Source organism: Schistocerca nitens, chromosome 2, assembly GCF_023898315.1.
Source record: "Schistocerca nitens isolate TAMUIC-IGC-003100 chromosome 2, iqSchNite1.1, whole genome shotgun sequence".
In the NCBI taxonomy this organism is placed as follows: Eukaryota; Metazoa; Arthropoda; class Insecta; order Orthoptera; family Acrididae; genus Schistocerca; species Schistocerca nitens.
In genome coordinates, this window is record NC_064615.1 from 113578123 (window position 1) to 113603410 (window position 25288).

At 43.8% G+C, this 25288-nt stretch overlaps 1 protein-coding gene across 2 annotated transcripts in view; it reads left to right on the forward strand.

Annotated features, from left to right (window-relative positions):
* LOC126235784 (centrosomal protein of 78 kDa) overlaps window positions 1–25288 on the forward strand; it is a 142348-nt gene that overhangs the window by 29336 nt on the left and 87724 nt on the right. For both annotated transcript variants that reach the window (XM_049944591.1, XM_049944590.1), the window contains exon 2: window positions 187–433. In XM_049944591.1, the coding sequence (XP_049800548.1) occupies window positions 190–433 (244 nt within the window). In that variant the 5' untranslated portion in view covers window positions 187–189. The remainder of the gene's footprint in view (window positions 1–186; window positions 434–25288) is intronic.

The window sequence follows — 25288 nt, forward strand, 5'->3', positions numbered from 1 at the left end:
GAAGTAAATTTGAACTACTGTCTTGAGCTAATGACTCCACCATAACAAGAGCAAACTATTGCTGTGGGCTCTGGTGATAAGAACCATGATTATGAATCTGTTATTGTATTTAAGAATTTTGATGTATTCAGCACTCAACTTGCTTTATTAATTAGCGTGTAACCTTTGTTCTGCTTTTACTTTCAGATAATGATTGGATCTGTCGCAACAAGAAAAAAGAACTCGCCAAAATTTCATGCCTACTATGAAGATCTATGTGAACTGCATAATGTTATGCCACTACGAATGATCACGTCACAAAAGCAAAAAGATATTCTTGATATATGTGCTGATAGAATAAAATTTGATGAGTTGTTTCCAATTACAAAAGCTTTAGCTTGTGACCGTTCATTGTGTTTCATCGCAATCAGGAGCAGATGTCAAGGAAAATATGGTATGTATATTCAAATAGTCCACAGCTCATGATCTCACAGTAGCGTTCTCGCTTCCCGCGCACAGCGTCCCGGGTTCGATTCCCGGCGCGGGGTCAGGGATTTTCACCTGCCCTGAGATGACTGGGTGTTGTTGTGTCATCTTCATCATTGTCATTCATCCCCATTACAGTCAGAGGAAGGCAATGGCAAACCACCTCCATTAGGACCTTGCCCAGTATGGCGGTGCTGGTCTCCCGCATCGTTCCCCTATGCTCTGTAAAGAAGTATGGGACTTCATTTCCATTTGATATTCAAATAATAATAAAATATAACTGCACGTATGTACCAGATACTGAAACTGGAACAACAGTAGTGCATTAATTTCTTTTGGCACGAATTATGTTAAGAGGCCAGGAGCTAATAATACTGGTACCTGGTACACTCTGCCATGCACAGTACTATGGCTAGTATAGTGTAGTGTAAAGACATTAATGTTATATGTTTTGGATGTGAAGTAGTCTTGTGGATGACCACAGTGTATATGTATCTTCAAAAAGCCAAACCTGTTGGGCCTGATGTCTTGTTTAATCTAGTGATTTGACTTTATTATGTGATAAGTTTTCCGCATTCACAATGTGCTCCTAAATTAACGTGCTACTCTTAAACACACACACACACACACACACACACACACACACACACACACACACACACACACACACACACACCTGTACAGCTACCAAAAAAAGGGGGGTTCAAATGGCTCTGAGCACTATGAGACTTGACATCTGAGGTCATCAGTCCCCTAGAACTCAGAACTACTTAAACCTAACTAACCTAAGGACATCACACACATCCATACCCGAGGCAGGATTCGAACCTGCGACCGTAGCAGTCCCGCATTTCCAGACTGAAGTGCCTAGAACCGCTCAGCCACATCAGCCGGTTGTACAGCTACATTTTGGGTGGATTTGGTGAGGGGAGAAATTGGGCAGTGTGTTGGAGGAAGAACTGGGAAAGGGTGGAGTGTGGCCTGACAGCATGGAGGGAAACAACTGGTGTATGAATGCAGGAGGGAGAGGCAGCAGATGCATGGAAAAAGAATACAACATGGTCACCAGCCCCAGTGAATTCATCCAGTACACGATAGTGATGAGGTGGAAGAGTGGATTAGGGGGTTGACAAAATGGAGAAAGAGGGGTTAGCAGAGACTGAGGTCAGGATTACAGGAATCGGGGGTGTGTTGCAAGTTCAGAAAAGGTGGTGCTGGGGGAAAGGATCCAGTTGGCATCGGTTTTGAAACAACCATTGAAATCGAGCATGTTGTGCTCATCAGTGTGTTTTGCCACTGGGTAGTCAGCTTTGCCATTGGCCACAGTTTGGTAGTCGCCATTCATTAGAGTGGACATTTGGTTGGTGGTCATGTGTACCTAAAATTCTGTGCAGAAATTGCAGCAGAGCTGGTATATGACATGCCACCTATCACAGGTGACCCTGTCTCTGATGGGGCAGGATGAGCCTGTGATGGGACTGGAGTAAGATGTGCCTGATGTATGATCAGACAGGTCATGCACCTGGGTCTTCCACTGGGATGTAATCCATGTGGGAGGGTTTGGGAGCAGGAGTGATGTGGTGGACCAGGGTATTGCGTACATTGGGTGTGCAGCGGAATACCACTTTAAGTCAGGTGGGAAGTTTGTGGGTAGGACATTATTCATTTCTGAGCATAATGATACATGATATACATATAGAAGAATGTAGATAGTCACTTTTCCCTTGCTCCATTTTCAAGGGGAACAGGAAAGGGAATGGCTACCAGCAGTGCAAGGTACGGATGTTCGTTGAGCATTGATTTAGTGGTTACAAACATCAGCATCTCATTTCATTTCAATGCTGAACTCTTTGAAACATTATAAAATTGATATTAAGGACAAAATATTGACTTTCAAAGTTGAAATGGAAGAAAAGAAAAGGGAATCAAATTTGTTATTGCTGTCAATAATTTTTCCATCATTTGACAAATCATTTTTTCTAAACATAGCTCATAACAACACCAGTGCAACACGTTTTCTACTTGTCAAATAAGGCCACAAGGAAAGGGGGGACAATATTTGAAATGGCGGTGAATAAGATAAGGTCTAAAAACCCTCTTCAACCAACACTGAGTTCAAGCTTTTGAGATATTTCTGAATATGGTTCAGAAACTGGACTGGAAGGTGTACACTTACCTAAAGCAGTTTTGTACATCAACAAAGTAAGGAAAAGATAGATTGCTGCTTACCCTAAAGATGTCATGTTAAGTTGCAGACAGATACAAATAAAAGACACTTACACATTAGCTTTCAGTTACAGCCTTCATCAGAAAAAGAAACAGAAACACACAAGGAAGTACACCACATATACACTGACTGCCATCACCGGCAGCTCGGTCCAAGTTGCCACTGATGGCAGTCAGTGTGCTTGAGGTGTGATTGCTTGTGTGAGTAAATGTGTGTGTGTTTTTCTTTTATTGATGAAGGCTGTGACCGAAAGCTGGTGTCTTAGTGTCTTTTGAGTTTGCGTGCCTGCTACTTGACGTGTCATCTCTAAGCTAAGTAGCAATATATCTTTTCCCTATATTGTTGATATTCCAATCTGGAGTTACCATTGTTTGCAGTTTTGTACATGATTTGTAAAGATGCACATCTTTTTGAAATTTTTGGAAGTGAAGGCATTTTAAATCTGCTTAACGTCATTGCATCATTGTCTGAACTACTGTTGAGCCAGACATTCAAGAGTATGCTAAAAAATCAATTTTAAATTACTGAGAACTACTTCAAAAATAAAATTCAGAATTTGGACAGTTTAACTCTCACGCTAGATATTTGAACAGGCATGATGCAGCGTAGAAAATTTCTAAAGGTACAGTTAATTATTTTGATGGCGATAAAATGAAAATGGCTACTGTTGATACCTATGAGTTCCAATGTATATTTTGAACATTTTGTTGCAGACCTGTAAAGAATGGGAAATAAATACCAGTATAATGCTTGTAGTGGTGTCCAATGCAAGAAGAAATAGGGTTACAGGGGTGAAAATAGCATTTAGAACTAGTTGTGTATTATGTTTTGCCCCATGTTGAATTTGATTGGCAAAAAAATGTCCCAAGAAAACTTACAAACTCTTTGAGCTGATAACTGCTGTGAAAAGGATCATAATATGATTCAAAGTGTAGTAGCAAGTGATGAGCTAAGAAATGAGTCAAACCTCAAACTTGTTCAGCAAGGATCCACTAGATGGAATTCAACATTTAATAGAATTGAAAGATTTTTCAACTGCATCCAGTGATTAATAATATCACTGACTGTTATTCTAGTGCCTCTGCAATGCTAACAGCTTCATATATTGTACAAACAACATGTGTTTGTGTCATTCTGCTGCCTATAAAAGTGGATACTTGTGAAATTCATGTATAAAAGTGCAATGCAACAGTAAAGTAATACTAATTATTAGTATGTTTAATATCAAAATATCTGTCATGCAACAAATACAGACTGTTGCAGGTAAGATGAAGAGTAACATTATAACATAAATCAAAAAGTACTTACTACGAGCTGAATATTTTAAAATATTAGCCACATTAGTATTGCTCAAACCTAGGTTCAAGAACATAGCCTTTCAAGAAGCTTTAACATGTTCAGCTGTAATCAAAACCATCAAGGATTTGCTTGCAGCTGTTGAAACGACTGTCAGTGAGGATGGGCAACACATTGACATATTGCAGGAAAACAGTTAAACCAATTTGATTTATGGAGTGAACTTTATAAAACAGAACAAGAAAAGAGTAATTTGCAAGCTGGAACAGAAATGGACCTACCATCGCATTTCAACACCACATTGGTTCATTACATCGTCAGTACTTCATATCCAAAGCTTCAAGAAATTGCACTGAAGTATTAGAGCTGTATAGCCTTGTTGTCAGCTTCTGAAAATTCTGTTCTCAAAAGCAGGATGTTCTCTCTGCTTAAAAGAAAAAAAAAAAAAAAAAAAGTAGACAGAAGGGGAAACATATCTTGGAACTGTTTTGAACAGTCTTTAAACATAAAGTTGTACAATATGTAATGTTGATTATTGCTGTATTCAATGATTAATAAGTGTGATATTAGATGTATTTGTATGTTGCGCTTTTAATCCCATTTTATAAATTTATCATTTAACATTGGTGTTTTGGGGTTGATTATTGTCAAATACTGATGTTAAGATGCAGAAATCATTATCAGCATTGATAGTTTGCCATTGTTGTACATCTGTAGTGCAAGATACTCTCTGCCATATGTCGTATGGTGGCCTGCAGAGTACGCATGGAAATGTGGAAAATAAACTGTTAAATCTCTTCCTGCAATTTTAGCTTTACAAGAACTAAATTCATAATGTTAATCATTAGCCCTAGTGCAACTTACTTGTGTTAACCTTATCTCGTAACTGAAAACCCACAAAATTCACTACTTGCATTTTGGGGCTTTCATGTGACATGCTCTTTTCCTTTTTGTAGATTACATAGCACTGACACTAAATTTTTCACCAGACTAATGGCATAATATTTTCTTTGCAAGAGACAAACAATTTCTTGAAACATGTCAGTAAAAATGAACTTTCTCTTTTATTAGGTGCCACTATTGTAGATTCACAGGTCATTAGATAAATGTTTCGTCCAAATATTTCACCATGATTTTAAAACTGTCTACACGTCTCAGCATACTAAAATATCCTGATATGCTGTAATATCCCCCCTGCGGGTCCGGGGTACGAATAGGCCTGAGGTATTCCTGCCTGTCGTAAGAGGCGACTAAAAGGAGTTTCAACCGTTTCGGCCTTTCATGTGATGGTCCCCCTTGGGGTTTGACCTCCATTTTTCAAAATTCTACAGAAGTACGAGCCTTTTGGGGAAGGACGCCTTACGTGGTGTATCACTGGTCCTCCGTGCACTAAGACCTTGGCACTCAGCATTGTAACGGCGTTGTAACCATACCCACTATGCCTCAAATTGGGCCTAAACGCCTGATGGGTTGCACAAGTTACGCCCATAGTGCGTCCCCATCTGCACCTATGATCATGATGGACTTTCCATGGCAACCGAAATCCAGCACGGTAGCCAGCCCGTTCTGGTGGAGTCGTCATGTACCCTCTAGGTTGTAGCCCCCTGACAACACAGGGATCGTACTGCCTATACCTGAGCTGCACCCTCCCCACGTCGGCCAAGGAGTAGATGCACGTCTCCTTGGGGCATCAGGACTCCCGGCAACGGTCATCCTGCCAGGTGGCCCTTGCTGAGGCTTGGTGGCGCCCGTGGGGAGAGCCCCTGGTCGGAGTGGGTGGTATCGGGGCGGACGTTTCGCAGATGAAACGTCAACATGTATCAGGTCGCTCTGCGGCCGAGTCTTTTAAAAAGAAAGGTACTGTCTCTGGTTCTGGTTCTCCTGCCCTTTCCCCCTTGGCCACTCCCTGGGAGGAAGGACAGGCCCGCCGGCTTGGGGCGAAGTACTTGCCCCGCTATTTGGTCTGTTCTCGGACCGATGGGGGGACGTTCGCCACCTCCAAGCCCATGTTCTTTGTTCAGCACATTGAGGACATCTTCGGGGAAATCGAGGCTCTCAGTAAAATGCGTTCGGGGTCCGTTCTTATAAAGACCACCTCCGCCACACAGTCGGCGGCGCTCCAGGCGTGCGACTGACTAGGGGACATCCCAGTGTCCATTGTCCCGCATCTGGCACTGAATAGGACGCAGGGGGTTATTTTTCATTGGGACCTCCTGCTGCAATCTGATGAGGAGCTCAGGGCCAACCTGGAGCGCCGAGGCGTGCATTTCGTCCGGCGAGTCCAGCGCGGCCCCAAAGACCGTTGCATCGACACCGGGGCCTTTATCCTCGCCTTCGAGGGGGACGTTCTCCCGGAGAAGGTAAAGGTGATGTGCTACCGGTGCGACGTGCGACCTTACGTCCCGCCTCCTATGCACTGCTTTCGGTGTTTGCACTTTGGGCACATGTCGTCATGGTGTGAGGCTGAGCCCCTTTGAGGCGATTGTGGACGTCCTCTTCGTGAGGAACATACATGCACCCCACCACCTCAGTGCGTTAATTGTCCTGGCATCCACTTGCCTCGATCTTTAGACTGCCCCGCGTATCAGAAGGAGAAGAAGATTCAAGAACTCAAAACTTTGGATCGTCTCTCTTATTCTGAGGCCAGGAAGAAGTATGACCGCCTCCATCCCGTGACGTTGACAACTTCGTTTGCCTCAGTCGTGTCCACTCTTTCCACAGTATCCTCACCCCTATCCTGTCCCCCCCTCCACCTCCTTCCCCCATCCGGGGTCTATGCCTCCAGTTCCCAAATCCCTCCCTTCCAAATCCCCCCCCCCCCGCGGCCCCTGCCCCCTCTGATCCAGGGGCCACCCTTCCTCCTCCTCCCCCCCCCCCGCCCCCCACCTGAGAAGCAATCCTATTCTCAGGCGTCCATCGGGGAAACGTTCCGAACCCCGGCTTCCGAGGTCCGGCATTCCAAAACGGACCCCGCGCGTGAGGACCTTCTTCGGGTCCAGCCCACCATCCCTGTGCCTCCTCGGACTTCCAAGAAGGCCTCCAAGAAGAAGTCTCTATCCCCCTCTCCACCCCGGCGCGTTTCGTCTGACGCTCCATCCGTGAGTCGCTGCTCCCGGCCGTCCTCAGTTTCGCCGGGACGCTCTGCTGCCAGGCGCTCAGCTGGCCTCTCGTCGGCAAATGATGCTGCCCCTCCTACACAACCCGGGACAGCGGCCGCAGCTGGCGATGACTCGATGGAACAGGATCCGCCTCCCGCCGGTTGTAGCGTTGTTCCCTCAAAACCTGGCCCTCCGCGGCCGTCGAGGTGACCAGCTCTTCCCCCGTCTCGTTCCCCCCTTTTTTCTGACTAGCGATGGCCTTGTTACATTGGAACATAAGAGGTATTCGATCTAATCAGGAGGAATTACAACTACTCCTCCGCCTGCACTGTCCGCTCGTCCTTGGTCTCCAGGAAACCAAGTTGTGCCCAACTGACCGTATTGCCTTTACCCACTATACCTCGGAGCGGTATGACCTCACCCCTGTGGACGGTATTCCAGCTCATGGTGGGGTCATGTTGCTCGTTCGGGACGATGTCTATTACCATCCCATCCCATTGACCACCCCACTCCAAGCAATAGCTGTCCGTATTACTCTTTCTGCCTTTACTTTTTCAGTTTGTACCGTCTACACTCCATCGTCATCTGCAGTTAGTCGGGCTGACATGATGCACCTGATTGTTCAGCTTCCTCCGCCGTTTTTATTGTTTGGCGACTTCAATGCCCATCATCCCCTTTGGGGCTCTCCTGCATCCTGTCAAAGAGGCTCACTCTTGGCAGATGTCTTCAACCATCTCAATCTTGTCTGCCTCAATACTGGCGCCCCGACTTTCCTCTCGGACTCTACTCATACCTACTCCCACTTGGACCTTTCGATCTGTTCTACCACTCTTGCCCGTCGGTTCGAGTGGTATGTCCTTTCTGACACCTATTTGAGCGACCACTTCCCGTGCCGTTCGTCTCCTGCACCACACCCCATCCCCACGTCCTTCGAGCTGGAACATACCAAAAGCTGACTGGGGACTTTACTCCTCCCTGGCAACCTTTCTGGACCACGATTTTCTCAGTTGTGACAATCAGGTCGAATACCTCACGGCTGTCATCATCAGTGCTGCCGAACGTTCCATTCCTCATACTACCTCTTCTTCACGTCGCGTTTCCGTCCCCTGGTGGAATGAGGCTTGTAGAGACGCTATCCGTGCTCGACGACGTGCTTTACGCACCTTTCGCCGCCATCCTACGTTGGCGAATTGTATTGGATACAAACGACTCCGAGCGCAATGCCGTAGAGTCATCAAAGACAGCAAAAAAGCTTGTTGGGCCTCTTTCACCAGCTCCTTTAACAGTTTTACACTCCCTCTTCTGTCGTTTGGGGTGGCCTGCGCCGGCTGTCGGGCATTAAGGCCCACTCCTCGGTACCTGGCCTGACCTCAGGTAATGAGGTCCTTGTTGATCCTGTGGCTGTCTCCAACGCCTTCAGCCGCTTTTTCGTGAAGGTTTCAAGCTCCGCCCATTACCACCCTCCTTCCTTCCCAGGAAAGAGGCAGAAGAGGCTCGAAAACCTTCTTTTCACTCACTGAATCCGGAAACTTATAATGCCCCCTTTACTATGCGGGAACTCGAACGTGCGCTTGCACTGTCCTGGTCCTCTGCTCCGGGGCCAGATACCATTCACATTCAGATGCTGGCACACCTTTCTCCGGCAGGCAAAAGCTTCCTTCTTCGTACCTACAATCACGTCTGGACCGAAGGTCAGGTCCCCATGCGTTGGCGTGACGCCGTCGTTGGTCCTATACCCAAACCTGGGAAGGATAGACACCTTCCTTCTAGTTACCGCCCCATTTCTCTTACAAGCTGTGTCTGTAAGGTGATAGAGTGCATGGTTAACGCTAGGTTAGTCTGGATTCTTGAATCTCGACGGCTGCTTACCAATGTTCAATGCGGCTTTCATCACCGCCGTTCCGCTGTTGACCACCTTGTGACCTTGTCGACATTCATCATGAACAACTTTTTGCGAAAGCGCCAAACGGTAGCTGTGTTCTTCGATTTGGAGAAGGCTTATGATACCTGTTGGAGAGGCGGTATCCTCCGCACTATGCACAGGTGGGGTCTACACGGTCGCCTGCCCCTTTTTATTGATTCCTTTTTAACAGATCGAAAGTTTAGGGTCGTGTGGGTTCCGTATTGTCCGACGTCTTCCTCCAGGAGAACGGAGTGCCTCAGGGCTCCGTCTTGAGCGTAGCCCTTTTTGCCACCGCGATCAATCCAATTATGGATTGCATTCCATCTAATGTCTCAGGCTCTCTCTTTGTCGATGACTTCGCGATCTACTGCAGTGCCCAGAGAACATGCCTCCTGGAGCGCTGCCTTCAGCGTTGTCTAGACAGCCTATACTCGTGGAGCGTGGCAAATGGCTTCCAGTTCTCTGAAGAGAAGACGGTTTGTATCAACTTTTGGCGATATAAAGCGTTCCTTCCGCCATCCTTACATCTCGGTCCCGTTGTTCTCCCATTCGTGGAAACAACTAAGTTTCTAGGGCTCACATTGGACAGGAAACTTTGTTAGTCTCCGCACGTCTCTTATTTGGCGGCCCGTTGTACACGTTCCCTTAATGTCCTCAGAGTTCTTAGTGGTTCATCTTGGGGAGCGGATCGCACTGTCCTGCTTCGCTTGTATCGGTCCATAGTCTGATCGAAGCTGGATTATGGGAGCTTCATCTACTTGTCTGCTCGGCCATCCCTCTTACGCCGTCTCAACTCCATCCACCATCGGGGGTTACATCTTGCGACTGGAGCCTTCTACACTAGTCCCGTTGAGAGTCTTTATGCTGAAGCTGCCGAATTACCATTGACCTACCGGCACGACGTACTGCTGTGTCGGTATGCCTGCCGGCTGTTGTCAATGCCTGACCACCCCTCTCATCAGTCCTTCTTCGCCGATTCTTTTGACCGTCAGTACGGGTTGTATGTGTCTGCCCTGCTGCCCCCTGGAGTCCGCTTCCATCGCCTGCTTCGACAATTGGATTTTGCCCTCCCTACCACCTTCAGAGAGGGTGAGAGCCTGACACCACCTTGGCTCCAGGCTCATATTTATCTCGACCTCAGCTCGCTCCCAAAGGAGGGTACTCCGGCTGCAGTGTATTGCTCACGGTTTGTCGAACTTCGTGCGCGACTTGCCAGTCACACCTTTATTTACACCGATGGCTCCAAAACTGACGATGGTGTTGGCTGTGCCTTTGTCGTCGGGGCCGTCACCTTTAAATATCGGCTCCTCGACCAATGTTTCAGCTTTACGGCCGAGCTTTTTGCTCTCCATCAGGCCGTTCAGTATGCCCGCCGCCACCGCCATTCATCGTATGTACTCTGCTCTGATTCACTCAGTGCTCTTCAGAGCCTTGGAGCTCCCTATCCGGTCCATCCCTTGGTGCAACGGATCCAGCAGTCCCTCCATTCTTTCGCTGATGATGGCTCTCCTGTCAGCTTTCTGTGGGTTCCCGGACATGTACGAGTGCCTGGGAATGAGGCTGCTGATGCTGCAGCCAAGGCTGCAGTCCTCCTGCCTCGGCCAGCCTCCCATTGTGTCCCGTCATCTGACGTTAGTGGGGTTGTTTGTCAGAGGCTTGTGTCGTTGTGGTGGGATACTTGGTCATCCCTTCAAGGAAACAAGCTCTGGGCAGTAAAACCGTTCCCAACTGCTTGGACAACCTCCTCCCGACCATCTCGGCGAGAAGAGGTCCTTCTGACCAGGTTGCGGATTGGGCATTGCCGGTTTAGCCACCGCTACCTGCTCTCCGGTGACCCAGCCCCGCAGTGCCCTTGTGGTCAAGCATTAACAGTGCGCCATGTTTTATTGTCGTGTCCCCGCTTTAGTCAATCTCGTGTTGTCCTGTCCCTGCCATCTACTTTACCGGAGATTTTAGCTGATGACGCTCGAGCAGCTGCTCGTGTTCTTCATTTTATAACTTTGACTGGCTTGTCCAAAGACATCTAACTCTTTTACTTATTTTATCTGCATCTTTGTAAGGACTTTCTGGTGTCCCCCCCCCCCCCCTCCCCTTGAGTTTTACTAGATTCTATGTGCTCTAACAATTGTGACTGGGCACTAATGACCTCAGTAGTTGAGCGCCCTTAAACCCCCCCAAAAAAAAAAGCTGTAATATAAATTAGGGACTGCCGTAAAATATAGTCTCACATAAATGCAGATTTGACCCCCATAAGCTGTGGGTTACAGTAAATGAAACTTATCACCTTAAAGATATGCTGGGATAAACAAACACGGCTGGAGCAACTTGCTTACCTCATGTCTTCCAAAGATGTCCCGTAGCCATTGTCCTGCTTGGTTTCTTCTCAGTTGGTTGCAAGCTCTAACACTTGTGCCGTAAATAGTGCATAATGTAACAAGTGGGTAGGTTTAAACGCTAAGCATAATAACAACCATCAAAATTTGGATGCCAACTAATTTTGTTTATTTCACTAATCACAAAATTAGTAATACAATTTCTAGAGCCCATCTATCGTCAATATTCATAACAAGATTCCCGGTCATTAATCATTAGTTCCTGAGTACCACAAAAGTAACAGAAATGCTTCACACAATCATAGAACCGAAGTGAGATCGCACAAACATGTTTTCCGAGGCAACTTTAACAATTAATTCTATCTTTATGTAGAGTTACACTTCACACACTAGTTGGCATGTTGGCATCTCGAAGACTGTAACGTGCCTTGAACTAACACAAGTATGTCATCTGAGGCAGTTTCACAACAAACTGATCCATCTTTACATGGGATCAGATTTCACATGTGGATTCATGTATTGCCTCCTTGGAAACCAATCATAGACTAGTAGTGAGCTATCTTAGCAGTTTGGTTTATCCTTCCATCAATAAGCACTGCCAATAACTAAAATTTCTAATTATCATTTCCTGTTGAATTGAACAATGTTGAAATTATTATTAGTAAGTTCTCATTGCAAGTAACATCGTCAGCACGGTGGAGCTATATATTAATATTTAAACAGTAAATATAAACGATAAAAGCTTCGCTTCTTGGTACCAATCATAATAGGTGAATCCCCACAGTTTCTGGGCTCCTGCTTGCCTGGCCATTCTCACACTGTGACAATCTGGCGCATCATTCGAGGAGTCTGCCATTTGATCCTACCTACTCCCTAGCCTCCTGTAAAAAAAATCTTCCTATATTGTGCATTAAAAAAACCAACAGACTGTAATAAATATCAAAATGTTATAACAAGACTGCATTTTCTCAAAATAAAACACCACAAGGCTATAAGAACTCTGAATTTTCTTGAAATGTTAGTACACTAGTGCTATTAGAAATATGTTTCACCTTTCCCTTGGTTGAAGTTCCAGTGACATTAGTCCAATCATACTATACAGTATAAAAGTGGGTACTTTATCAGCAGATGAATACTGAGTGAGGCATTGCGTTGACACACTGTAATGAGATAACATTGCAATAAAATTCCACATAAACAGAATTTTGAACTGTGATTCTGTAACTCTCCCCCCCCCCCCCCCCCCCCCCTGCACATTTGACAGAACAGTCCATGGGTGTACTGACAGTTATCAGTGTCCAAAGGGCACAATATTTTGACAAGCTACACTGTCGCCACCATCAGGTGCACTATCAAACTGAATACCTGGAGGAATATGTGTTCAGCCGGTAACTGTGAGGCGGCAGAGATAGTATCAGTGACATAGCTGTTGACTCATCCCCCATCTTGAAAGTCATCTTGTTGTGTTTGATGAGTACCTCATTCTTCTTATTAATTATACAGATAGTAGGTTCCCAGGCCATACTGAGAATGTGGCCGTAGTCATGGTTTATCAGTTGGTCCTTGCTTCATACTTAGGTGGCTTCTTTTGTGACACAGTCTCAATATTTAATGTAAAACCTACTCACCAAGCAGCGGCAGGGGAACACACACACACACAAACACACACACACACACACAAAAGGGTTGAACTTTCACAAGCTTTCAGAGCCAATGGCTCCTTCTTCTAGTGGATAAAGTGAAAAGGATGGAAGAGGGGTGAAGGAAAAGGAATGGAGAGGTTTAGGGAAATGGGTACAGTTTAGGAAAGTCGCCCAGAACCCCGGGTCAGGGGACACTTACCGGACGGGATGAGAAGGAAAGACTGTTTGTAGGGGACTGCACCGGATGAGAATCGAAGTCCTGAGAGCTTAAAGGTGGAAGACAGGGTAATATATAAGACAAGATTACTACTAAAACATCAGGCATGAGTTAATAAGTGTGTGAAGCTAAGTGCATTGTATGTAACAGAGGTGGGAGGGGGCAGCAAAAAATAGACATGTCAGAAAATGGAAGATGTAGAAAACTGAATTGGAGTGAAGAAAGGAATAGTTACTGTGAATAACTGCTGACATGGAAGGAATTAATGTAAATTATGGCCAGGTGGGTGGTGGGAACCAAGGCCACGTTCTAGTGCTAGTTCCCATCTGCGGAGTTCTGAGAAACTGGTGTCTGGGGGAAGAATCCAGATGGTGCGTATGGTGAAACAGGCACCAAGGTCATGACTGTCATGTTATACAGCATGCTCTGCAACAGTATATTGTGTGTTGCCTGTATACACCCTCTGCCTGTGACCATTCATTCTGACTGATAACTGGGTGGTAATCATGCCAATATAAAAGGCTGAACAGTGTTTACATATCATCCAGTATATGACGCGTTTTGTTTCACAGGTGGCCCTCCTTTTGTTGGTATATGTTTTGCCAGTTACAGTGCTGGAATAGGTGGTGGTGGTGGTGATGGTGCTGCTTAGGGCAAGTCTTGCGCCAGGGATGGTCACAGGGTTAGGGAGATGGGTGCATATGGAGCATAGTGTTTGATGACGATATTGCAAAGATTGAGAGGCCAATGAAAAACTATTTTAGGTATGGTGGGCAAAATCTCAGACACAACAGATCTCATTTATGGGCATGATTTTAGGAAGTCATGGACTTGTTGAGTAGCTGATTGATACACTCAAGACCAGGATAATACTGGCTGCCAAGTGGTGTCCTCTAAAGTTGTTTTTTGGAGGGATCAGCAGTTCCAGGATTGGATGTGATGGCCCAGAAAATCTGCTTTTGGACTAGGCTGTTAGGATAATTATGTCCAGTGAAGGCTGAAGTGAAAGTTGTGGTTTATTGCTGCAAAGAGTCTGCATCCGAACAAATACATTTGCCTTAAATACCAAAGCTGTATGGGAGGGAACGTTTCACATGGAAAGGATGGCAACTGTCAAAATGTAGTTACTGTTGTTTGTTAGTGGATTTTATGTGGACAGAAATGTGTAGCTGGCCTTCGGTGAGGGTAAGATCAACAGCAAGGAAAGTGGCATGGGATTCCAAATAGGACCATGTGAAATTTAATTGGTAAAAGTTATATTTAGAGATTCCAGGAACAGGTCAGCCTACCATTTATCCATATGACAAAAATGTCATCAATGTATCTAAGCCGAACCAGGGCCTGGAGACTTATGGATTCCAGGAAAGCTCCCTCCAAGTGACCCATGAAAAGATTAGCATAGGAAGAAGCCATCCTGGTTCCAAAGGCCATACCCCTGATGTGTTTGTATGCCTGCCCCTCAGAGGTGAAGTAATTGTTGGTAAGCATAAAGTTTATTAAGGTGAGCAAGAAGGATGTCATAGGCTTGGAATCAGGTGGGCATTTATTCACAGTAACTCCTTTCTTCACTCCATTTCAGTTTTCTAAATCTTTCATTTTCTGACATGTCTGTTTTTTGTCGCCCCCTTCCACTTCTGTTACATACAATGTACTTCGCTTTACACTCTTATTAACTCATGCATGATGTTTTAGTAGTAATCTTGTCCTAAATATTACCCTGTCTTCCACCTTTATGCTCTCATGATTTCAAATCTCGTCCGGTGCAGTCCCCAATAATCAGTCTTTCCTTGTCATCCCGTCTGGCAAGTGTCCCCTGATCTGAGGTTCTGAGTGACTTTTCTAAACCATACCCATTTCCCTAACCCTCTCCAGTCCCTTTCCTTCACCCCTCTTCCTTCCTCTTCAACTCTTCTGCCAAAAGATAGAGCCACTGGCTTCAAAAGCTTGTGGAAGTTCAATCCTTTTTTATCTATCCATTTACATTGTATTATCAATAACTGAATATTTTCAATGTTATATTAGCCCTTGTCGCCATCATTCCTTCTTATGTAATCCTCTAGTCAATCTTTGCTGTTGGCTGTCTTGTTCAAACTACTGTCTGTTTTCTACCTTTTTTGCTCGTATTCCGATTGTTTATTTATCCGTACCACCCAGATTAATCAAATATTTGTCCATACATGTTTTCTAGTACTGGTTTTTGTGCACATAGATGGGTCCATTGTTATTTGGGAATTTGCATATAAGAATTCCACTGTTATTTATGAATTTGCCTAGAATTCACTACACTGCTGGGCATTCTCCTGATCATCTTTCACCGATTTATTTTCAAATTTGACAGCCGTTTTCTTTCCTATTCTACACTTACCCTGTTTACATGCAATCCTTTCACATTTTTGTGTGTTTGTTTTTCGCCAAACCACTATGCTCAACTTTTACTGCCATCTAAATTACATTATTTGCCAAAAAAAGTAGTTTACATTGTCTCCTGAGACTTTGTCTTTCTGTCTGGCCAGTTTTTAAAATTTTGTCTCCTTCCGCAACTTCGCCTATCAATTGATTTCTTTTTTTTTTTCTCCATATAGACCACTCTAGTGGTGAGAAATTCTCGCCCACTCATTGCCTCTTATTAACCATTGTCTGTTCTCATCTTCTTATTAACCATTGTCTGTTCTCATGATTTTCATGCGAATTTTTCTGGTTTTTCCGAATTTTCCCCTGCTTATCTTCTGTTTTTCTAACTTTTTTTCCATTTTTGCCACTCCCACCATTTCTAACACTCCAAACCACCCTCTCTTGCCATGATGAATCCCATCACGTATTACATCCATTCTTTTCGAAAACATGCTTTTGCACTATCAGAATTGAGGTCCCACATTCTGTTTCTTGAAACATGCTTGTCTCTTGGAGTTACTCTCAAAGGCCTGTCATTGGAAGTCCCTACCTCTGGTCGTAATCCTACTCTACACCAACCTCTTTTACAGTTTCAAATACGCAATCTCTTGCACTTACCCGACTAATCTGTGACGTACATACCTCATCTGCTGATTTCTACCCCACCAGACTTCTCTCCTTCTACTAAGTCATGCAGTTATCTGCCTCTTGTGTTTGCCTGGATGGTATCGTTTGCCAAGCCAACTTCAGACTATGACAACATGCCAAACATCACCTCAAAAAGCTATCCCACCCTCTCCCAAACTACCTCAGCAGTGGTGTTTCCCTTCCTATCCCTCTGCAGCTCCCCAAGCAATCACACCATCAGCCACCACTCCTCTCTTACAGACTGAGCTTGGCCAACCTCTAATATCTCACAGCCTTGACCATTGCCCCCCCCCCCCCCTCTCGCTTTCCGCCCTAAAGCTGCATTTAACCATGCTGCTTTGGTGAGGGATCTACTTTCCTTCACACGTAATGTCATCTGAAAATATCACTTTGAAACCCAGCCCCAAAACCTTTCCAACAGTAAACCTGACATTGAACCCTGCCTTCAATAGTTCCGACCACAACCCCTACTTGATCCACCACCACTAGCTCAGAATCATCCCTTACAAGTCTTCCAAGAATTCCTGACCATAGCTTCACAAGCTTTCCTCAGGTCCCTACAACATGACCCTGACCTGTCCTCTGCAGAACTCCATGCTCTACATTCCCTAAAAGCTGATGGGATTCATCATGGCAAGAGAGGATGGATTGTAGTACCAGAAATGGTGGGAGTAGCAAAAACAAGAGTCAAAAGGTAGGAAAAAAGAAACAGAAGAAGCTGCTGAACATTTCCTCAGTCAGTGCCCACCTGATTCCAAGCCTATGACATCCTTCTTGCTCACCTTAATAAATGTTGTACTTACCAACAATTACTTCACCTCTTATGGGCAGACATACAAACAGATCTGGGGTATAGCCTTGGGAACCAGGATGGCTCCTTCCCAAGCCAACCTTTTCATAGATCACTTCGAGGGGGTTTTCCTGGGACCCGTAAGTCTCCAGCCCCTGGTTTGGCTTAGAGACATTGATGACATCTTTGCCATATGGATTCATGGTAGGCTGACCTGTTCCTGGAATCTCTAAATATACCTTCTCCCAATTAAATTTCACATGGTCCTATTCATGATCCCATGCCACTTTCCTTGATGTTGATCTCATCGTCACCAAAGGCCAGCTACACTCTTCCGTCCACATAAAATCCACTAACAAGCAACAGTACTTACATTTTGACAGATTCCATCCCTTTCATGTCAAACGTTCTCTCCCATACAGCTTTGGCATTCAAGGCAAATGTATTTTCAGAATGAAATTTTCACTCTACTTCCTAGTAGATTAAAACTGTGTGCTGGACCGAGACACAAACTCGGGAGCTTTACCTTTTGTGGGCAAGTGCTCTACCATCTGAGCTACACGAGCACGACTCACGAGCTATCCTACAGCTTTACTTCTGTCAGTACCTCGTCTCCTACCTTCCACACTTAACAGAAGCTCTCCTGCGAAGTTCCCGAGTTGGAGTCTCAGTCCGGTAAACAGTTTTATTGTGCCAGGAAGTTTCAGATGTATTTGTTCAAATGCAGACTCACTGCTATACACCACCACACTCACTTCAGCCTTCTCTGGACATAATTATCCCAACAGCCAATTCCAGAAGCAGAGTTCCTGGTACTGCTGATCCCTCCAAAAAACAATTTCGGAGCACACCACTTGTCACCTAGCATTATCCTGGTCTTGAATGTATCAATCAGCTACTTCAACAAGCCCACGACTTCCTAAAATCGTGCCCTGAAATGAGATCCATTTTGTATGAAATTTTGCCCACCACACCTAGAATAGATTCTGTCGCTCTCCCAATCTCCGCAATATCCTTGTCAGACCTCTCCCTACCCTGTGGCTCCTATCCCTGTGACTGTCCCTGGTGCAAGACTTGCCCTATGCACCACGACCACCTATTCCAGCCCTGAAACTGGCAAAACATATACTACCCAAAAGAGGGCCACCTGTGAAATGACACACGTCATATACTAGTTGGTATGTAAACACTGTTCAGCCTTTTATATCAGCAAGATTACCACCCAGTTATCAGTCAGGATGAATGGGCACAGGCAGAGGGTGTATACAGGCAACACACAATTTCCTGTTGTGAAGCATGCTGCACAACATACAACTTGACAGTCATGACCTTGGTGACTGTTTCACCACACGCACCATCTGGATTCTTCCCCCAGACTCCAGTTTCTCAGAACTCCGCAGGTGGGAACTAGCACTACAACCTGTCCTTGGTTCTCACAACCCATCTGGCCAGAGTTTACGTTAATTCCTTCCATCTCAGCATTTATTCATAGTAACTGCTCCTTTCTTCACTCCTTTTCAGTTTTCTACATCTCATTTTCTGACATGTCTATTTTTCGCCGTACCCCCTCCCACCTCTGTTACATAAAATGCACGTATCTTAACCCTCTTATTAACTCATGCCTGATGTTTTAGTGGTAATTGTGTCTTGCATATTACCCTGTCTTCCACCTTTAAGCTCTCAGAATTTCGAATCTTGTCCGGTACAGTTGCCAATAATCAGTCTTTCCTTCTCATCCCATCCGGCAAGTATCCTCTGACCCAGGGTTCTGGTTGACTTTTCTAAACTGTGCCCATTTCCTTAAACCTCTCCAGTTCTTTCCTTCACCCCTCTTCCATCCTCTTCAACTCATCCACCTGAAAAAGGAGCCACTGGTTCCGACTGCCTGCGACCATTCAGTCCTTTCGTGTGTGTATTCCCCTGCCACCATTTTGTGAGTAGACCTTATATCTGTCCATTTACATTATATTATCAATAATTTATTATTTTCATTGTTATAGTCTCAATATTTAGCTGCTTGTGCCAAAACCCTAGTGCAGCTGTGTTACTTAGGAAGCCATTCAGTAGGAAATCCTGTTGTGGTTGTATTCCATATGAAGTCCTGGTGTGGCTTTATTCTCCCGGAAGCCATTGCATGGTAATACAATGACACCAAGATTTTGGCATAAAATCCTGTTATTGGGACTTATATGTCGTTGAAACTGTTCAAATACAAACCAAAAACAAACTCATAAACTGTTACTACAATACATTTCCAGAAAGACCTGGGAACTTGACTTTAGTATGATAAAGGAGAAGAATAAGGTGTTCAGCAAACACAGTGAGTTGAATTCTGAGGCTGGTGGACTGCAAACAGCAGACTCCCTGCAGACACTACCATAAACTCAGCCAGCACATGCCTTCTGGCATGGACTGCATGTGGAACTCCACTCAGTAGTGGGTCAGTTCACCAGTGCAATTGATGATGGTGACAAGGTTTCTCACCAAAATATTGTACCCATTGGACACCCCTGAGAACTATCAGTGCATCCATTTACTGTTCTGTGAATTTTTAACTGTTTAAGCCAGAAATCTCCTTGTAAATTAAATTTAGTTCGAGTAGAGAGAGAGAGAGAGAGAGAGAGAGAGAGAAAGAGTAAATGGTTTTTATGTAACCATGTTTTCGCTGAGAAAATGGATCATTTTTTACAAACCAATTGATACATTCCACATTTTAGTGAGAGATCGTTAACTCCTGATGTTGAAATTAGGCATGTCAACATCACTTCTACTCAACAGGTGGTGCAAACATAGGCTGAAATGCAAGTCATCTTCTCACCCCTTCCAACCACCTCTGAGAACAATTACATTCACCATCCAGTGGAACCATAATAGTTTTTATCCAAAATTTTATAGCTCAACCCTCCTTCACATTCAAGTTGGCACATCCTACAGTATCCTTCATAAATTAGACTGAAGTCCCACAGGGGTCAGGGCTGAGTGTGCCTTTTTTGATTTGTATTTACTACACTTCTTCAACCACAGGTGTTGCTGAACACCAGCTACTGGGTGCGGATCTGGCCCTTCACCTGTGGCTCACAGTTTTCCACTGCCAAAATATCAAAATATGTGCTCTTCTATCAATGTAGACCTCTTCACCCACATCCAAAACTTTACATTTATAATGAAGTGCTCGGTTTTGTAGAGCTTTTTATAACTTTTATTTGATGCCCAGTTGATGTAGCTACCATGTATTTATCTGCTTAAAAAGACGTGCCAGTTTAAACTCAAAACTTTGCAATGCCTCAGTCACACCTTTTAGGGGTCCATCCTCTTGTGTCTGGTACCTTATCTTGACTGGATTATGGGACTGTGGCATATGGATCAGTAAACCCTCTGGTATTAAAACTACTAGCTCTGCTGTGCCTTCCTGACAAGCTCTATGGACAGCCTTCGGCAGAGCCTGGGATTCCTCTTCCGCAGACAGATCCCATAAATTACTATCAAATTTTGCAAAACATGTTTGCAATTACCCTGAATATCCAAATTGTCATATGCTTTTCCTGACAGGGGGGATTCACCTCCCATGAAGGTAACCCAGGTCTGATGTCCTGGCAGTAAGTTGAATGGAGTATCTCTCAATAATACATTGCTACTCACCTTATAGAGGAGATATCGAGTCGCCGATAGGCACAATGAACATTAATAATAGAAATCTTTAAGGTTTCGGACATAGCCCTCCACACACACAAGCACATGCACTCACACGCAGTTACTGTCTCCTGGCACCAAGGCCCATATTCCACCAAAAGCCACCCAGTGGTATGTACCTTATCGAAAGATCTGCTTGGGCTTATCCTTTGAAACCAAAAGAAATAGTGGAACACTCTAAATTTCTTTATTTGCTCCTCTCAGTTCTGGGCAGATTTACTGGTTCAAACACCACTTATACAGAAGACTTGGTAGTTGACAAGCACACTGACTGTCCCTTCACATATTCTAAGGTTCATGAACAACAGTTTTTACATTTCAGGTGCAATGTTTTCACAGCAGAAGTAGTGGACCATTATGCAAGCTGTCCATTGTAACTGCATTCAGCCTGACAAAAATTTTCTATTATGCATTAACTTTCTAAGCGATCTACAGGCCATAAACCAATGCTGTCTTCAGAACACCTTGATTTCAAGCATACTCATATTTTTTATTGACCTCCACAACACTGGGAGCTCGACTTCATTCCTCTCCACCACAAATCATGGGATTCTAGGGAATAAACTTGCTGATCAGTTATCGAAGGAGGTTAGCAAGATGGAAATTTGGAAATGGGGATATCAGGCTCCAACTTACAGTTGACTCTGCATCTTTGGCTTTTGTAGGCAAGGAACAGGGACTGGCACCCTGTGGCCACTGTGATCAAGCTACGGCAATAAAAAGTCCAAGACCGAATAACAGTCTTCCTTTTGCCTGTTCCGTACCAGTCACATATTGTCTTGCAAACGGACCCACTCTGTTGTCAGTGAGGCACCCCTCTGCTGGTGGCCTCTGTCCTCTTAGGTCAAACACAGAAACTGGAAGACCTCAGCTGTGATGGCATCCAAACGGTAGATTTCTTTCTCTCTCTCCCTCCCTCCCCCTCACCCTGTCTGTGGCCTCATCATCTCTTTTTGGCATTCTGTGATGTGAGCACTGCCAGTTGATTGTGGAAACTGACCTCCTGCCATGGGACTAGTCTGGGAGGGGGCCTGTGGCTGCTTCTGGCCAATTCACCTCGCCACCTTAGTGTACCGCATTACTGTATTTTGGGTGCTTTTTTCTTTGCTCTAATTTCTTACCTGGTCTTTTGCATCAGTCGATACTGCAAAAAATTAAATTGGCCATCCACCATCTCCTCTTCATGGAATCCCTTGGGCTTTGATTATGAAAGGATGAAGAGGCTGCTGACCTCGATGTTTAGTCCCTTTTAGCTTTGTTAATGAGCCAGCAATGAGAATGCTCCTGCTCAAAGAGTACTGGTTTTCAGTTTAAATAATAATAATAAAAGACTGCCTTTTCACATTCTCCCTGCTGTCTGGATCTAGCTTACTGTAACTTTTCCTGTTCCCATATAATGAAAATAGGCCTAAAAGGGAAGAATTCTCAGAATGTAGAAGTAGTGAAACAAAAATGCCTAAAAATGCCATGAGGCATAGCTTCGGACAACTTCGGAACTGCTTTTATCAATGTGTAAAATTAGAAAAAGTCCAGTGGACACTATTATAAAAGTCATGCAAATTTGCAAATACAAAATGCTTACATGAATAATTCCTCATAAAATCAATACTAAATGATGACCATAAAACATGCTGAGCAGTTATTTTCAGATCATAAAATAAATATAACGTTATCTATGGGAATCTTCAGTTGTGAGCATTGTAAAATCACAAGGAGACATAATGGCTGGCCAGTACTCATCTTCAGCAAGCAAAATTGCAAGTCCTGCATACAGACACATTTGAAAGTGGTGAGAGAGAAAAAAAAAGGGGAAAAAAACTGCACCTAGCTTTTGAACTGTTAGTTTACTCCTCAAAGAGGAAAGATGAATAGATTGGAAACATGAAAAATGAGGGGCAGATCAGTCTGACTTCACATTCAGAGGGATCCATATGTTATACGGTATGAAGATGAGGGCAGACCCAGAAGAATTACATAGAGTCGGCTAGTACATGCAGATTTTAAACAAAGAGAGCAGCTGTTGGGAGTGGTGATTGGCAGAGGCAATCTATAGGCCAACGACAAGGTACTTTCCAACAACTGAAAACACAATCCAGACATCGTCTTTAAATGCTACCCAATCTACTGTCTTTCTTCTTCCACATCAGTTTTAACCCAGTCACGCCTGCAAAAGTTTTCTCTAAAAATATTAAACATTTTGCACAGATGGATGCAAATGAAGTTGTAGACAAGAATTTAATGGAACTTTGTATTTATTTTGTACTGTTTTCTCAGAACAGGTGTTCTTTTAAAAGGAACATAGGCATATATTTTATCAGCATTTCTATAAAACAGTTTTTTGTATGGTAGCTAGCAAAACATAGTCTGTTTTTCTTGATTTGTTATGAGGTGATCAATTCTATCATTTCTTGAATCAGTATTTTCTAAGCTAGATGGTCTGCTCTCCATTTGCTGTTGTAGTCTCTAGATGAATGACTGCTGGTCTAATTGTCCAACATTGCAACAATGTAACAGCCAGGCATTTTGTGTTGCAAGATTGGTACAGTGGGTTATCAATGTTATGTATCGCTTTTTACCATGAATTGAAACACCATAAAGACTTACATTTTTGTCACAATGATCCTCTCCACCCATATACACGGATTGTACGTGGTTGGGAGATAGAAATTTTCTTCTTTTCTTTCCTGGAATCTTGTGACCATATGCAATGGTTCAGCTGGAGATGCATTTGAGGTAACAGATACTATAACATTGTCATTCCACTTTGTTATTACAATGGAAGCATCCTCTGTCACTCAAAATTGATAGAAACTTGGGGCTTATTTTTTGTTTCAATTTTTTAGCATAAGGGAACACATTGGTGATCTGTTTTCCGTTACAGTTTGTCCCTTGTAACTTGTAGTTCTTCAGTTCTTCCAGAAGTGATACAGTTGTGAAAAAGTTGTCAAAAACTAAGTGGAAAGAGAAGATACCAATCTTTTCTCTGAGTATATGCGTATACTGCAAAACAGTGGATGGTCCTAGCTTGAAGAACTTGTCTTTATCTAAAATTTTTGCTTTTGATCCTTGATAAGGCACCATCCATGAAATGTAACCACTTTAAGTGGCACATATTCATGATTTGTATCTATATCTAATTGGCTTGGCTTGCTCATCAACACTGTGGTTTTCTTGGTGATGAGTAATATCTTGAAATAAGTCATTTAGAGCTTAGAAAAGAGGGTCAACCTTTGCCAAACCATCATTTGTGTCAAGAGCATCATTATCACAACAGTGGAGGTTGGAAAAGATAAATTCAAATCTATCTCTAGAAAGCGCACTTACATCAGCCCCCCCCCCCTCCCTCCAGGTCCAGTACAGTCCTTGTCTCGGAGCTGGATGTAACCACTTAGAAGCAGAAAACTTAAGAAACATCTCATTTCTTCAGTGCTTATGTCACCAAGTTTGTTCTTCCTTGCAGCGTAGCTGTTACTCTTGTCCGTTAGAAGTTGCAGTACATCATCATCAAAAAAGCATGAAAATGATTCTAAAAGAGACTGATCCTGTTTGGGAAATAGTAAGGCCACACAGCAGGCAAAACACTAAATTTACAACTTTATCCAAGCGTATCATTTTTCACTACAACTCATAACTGTTTTACTTTCGTCTAAATTATTGTCTTCATGACTACTGCTTGCACCACTGGTATTTCTACTTTTATCATCTTCTTGGAACTGATTTTCCATTATCTGTTCTTCTTTGAAATAATTATGAAAAATCCCCCTCGATTGCATGAACTACCTGGTGTTTACCTAGGATCGGGACCTAACTGATTGCCAAAAGTTGTCACACAAATAGCAAATTGAGCAAATGATAAAAGCAATGATGTGCAGGAATTAAGACATATTTAATAGCAACGCACGACAAACTTTGTGCACGGATGGTAAATCAGCCACAAGCTAATGTGGAGGTCCTATAATTAGGTAGAAATTACAACTAAACTAAAAAGATAGCTATACTAAGGATGTTATTGTTAACGGATAAAACTGCACTAATAATGATGTAGACTGCATTTTTCTATCTTTAATGAGTTTCATGATAACATCAGTTTTACACTGGAGAAGGAATCATTGACGAGGTCCTTGAACTATTTGGATCTCACGTTGATGGTGGTGGATAGCCGTATCGAGTTTAATATATATCGGAAAGACACGTCCTCTGATATCATCATTTCTGTAGATTCGGCGCATCCGCATGCCCACAAGATGGCCTTTTTCCATTCGAGTATACACCGAGCTGCAGCTATCCCCTTGTCACCGGAGGCACTAGAAACTAAATTGGTCACACTGGAAGCTATCACTAGAAATAATCATTATAGTTCACAACTGGTAAGACGTTTGTACAATAAGAAAATAAATAAAAATATGGTATGCCTCCCACATTAGGAGATTTAGTAAAAGACAAACCCATGGCAACAGTATCTATCCCTTTTGTAGGTAATGTTAGTTACAAATTAGGGCTTTTGCTTAGAGCCTATAACTTTGGAGTAGCCTTTTCCACCAACAATAACCTGCACAAGAATTTAATCCACTCGTTGCAGATCACAGA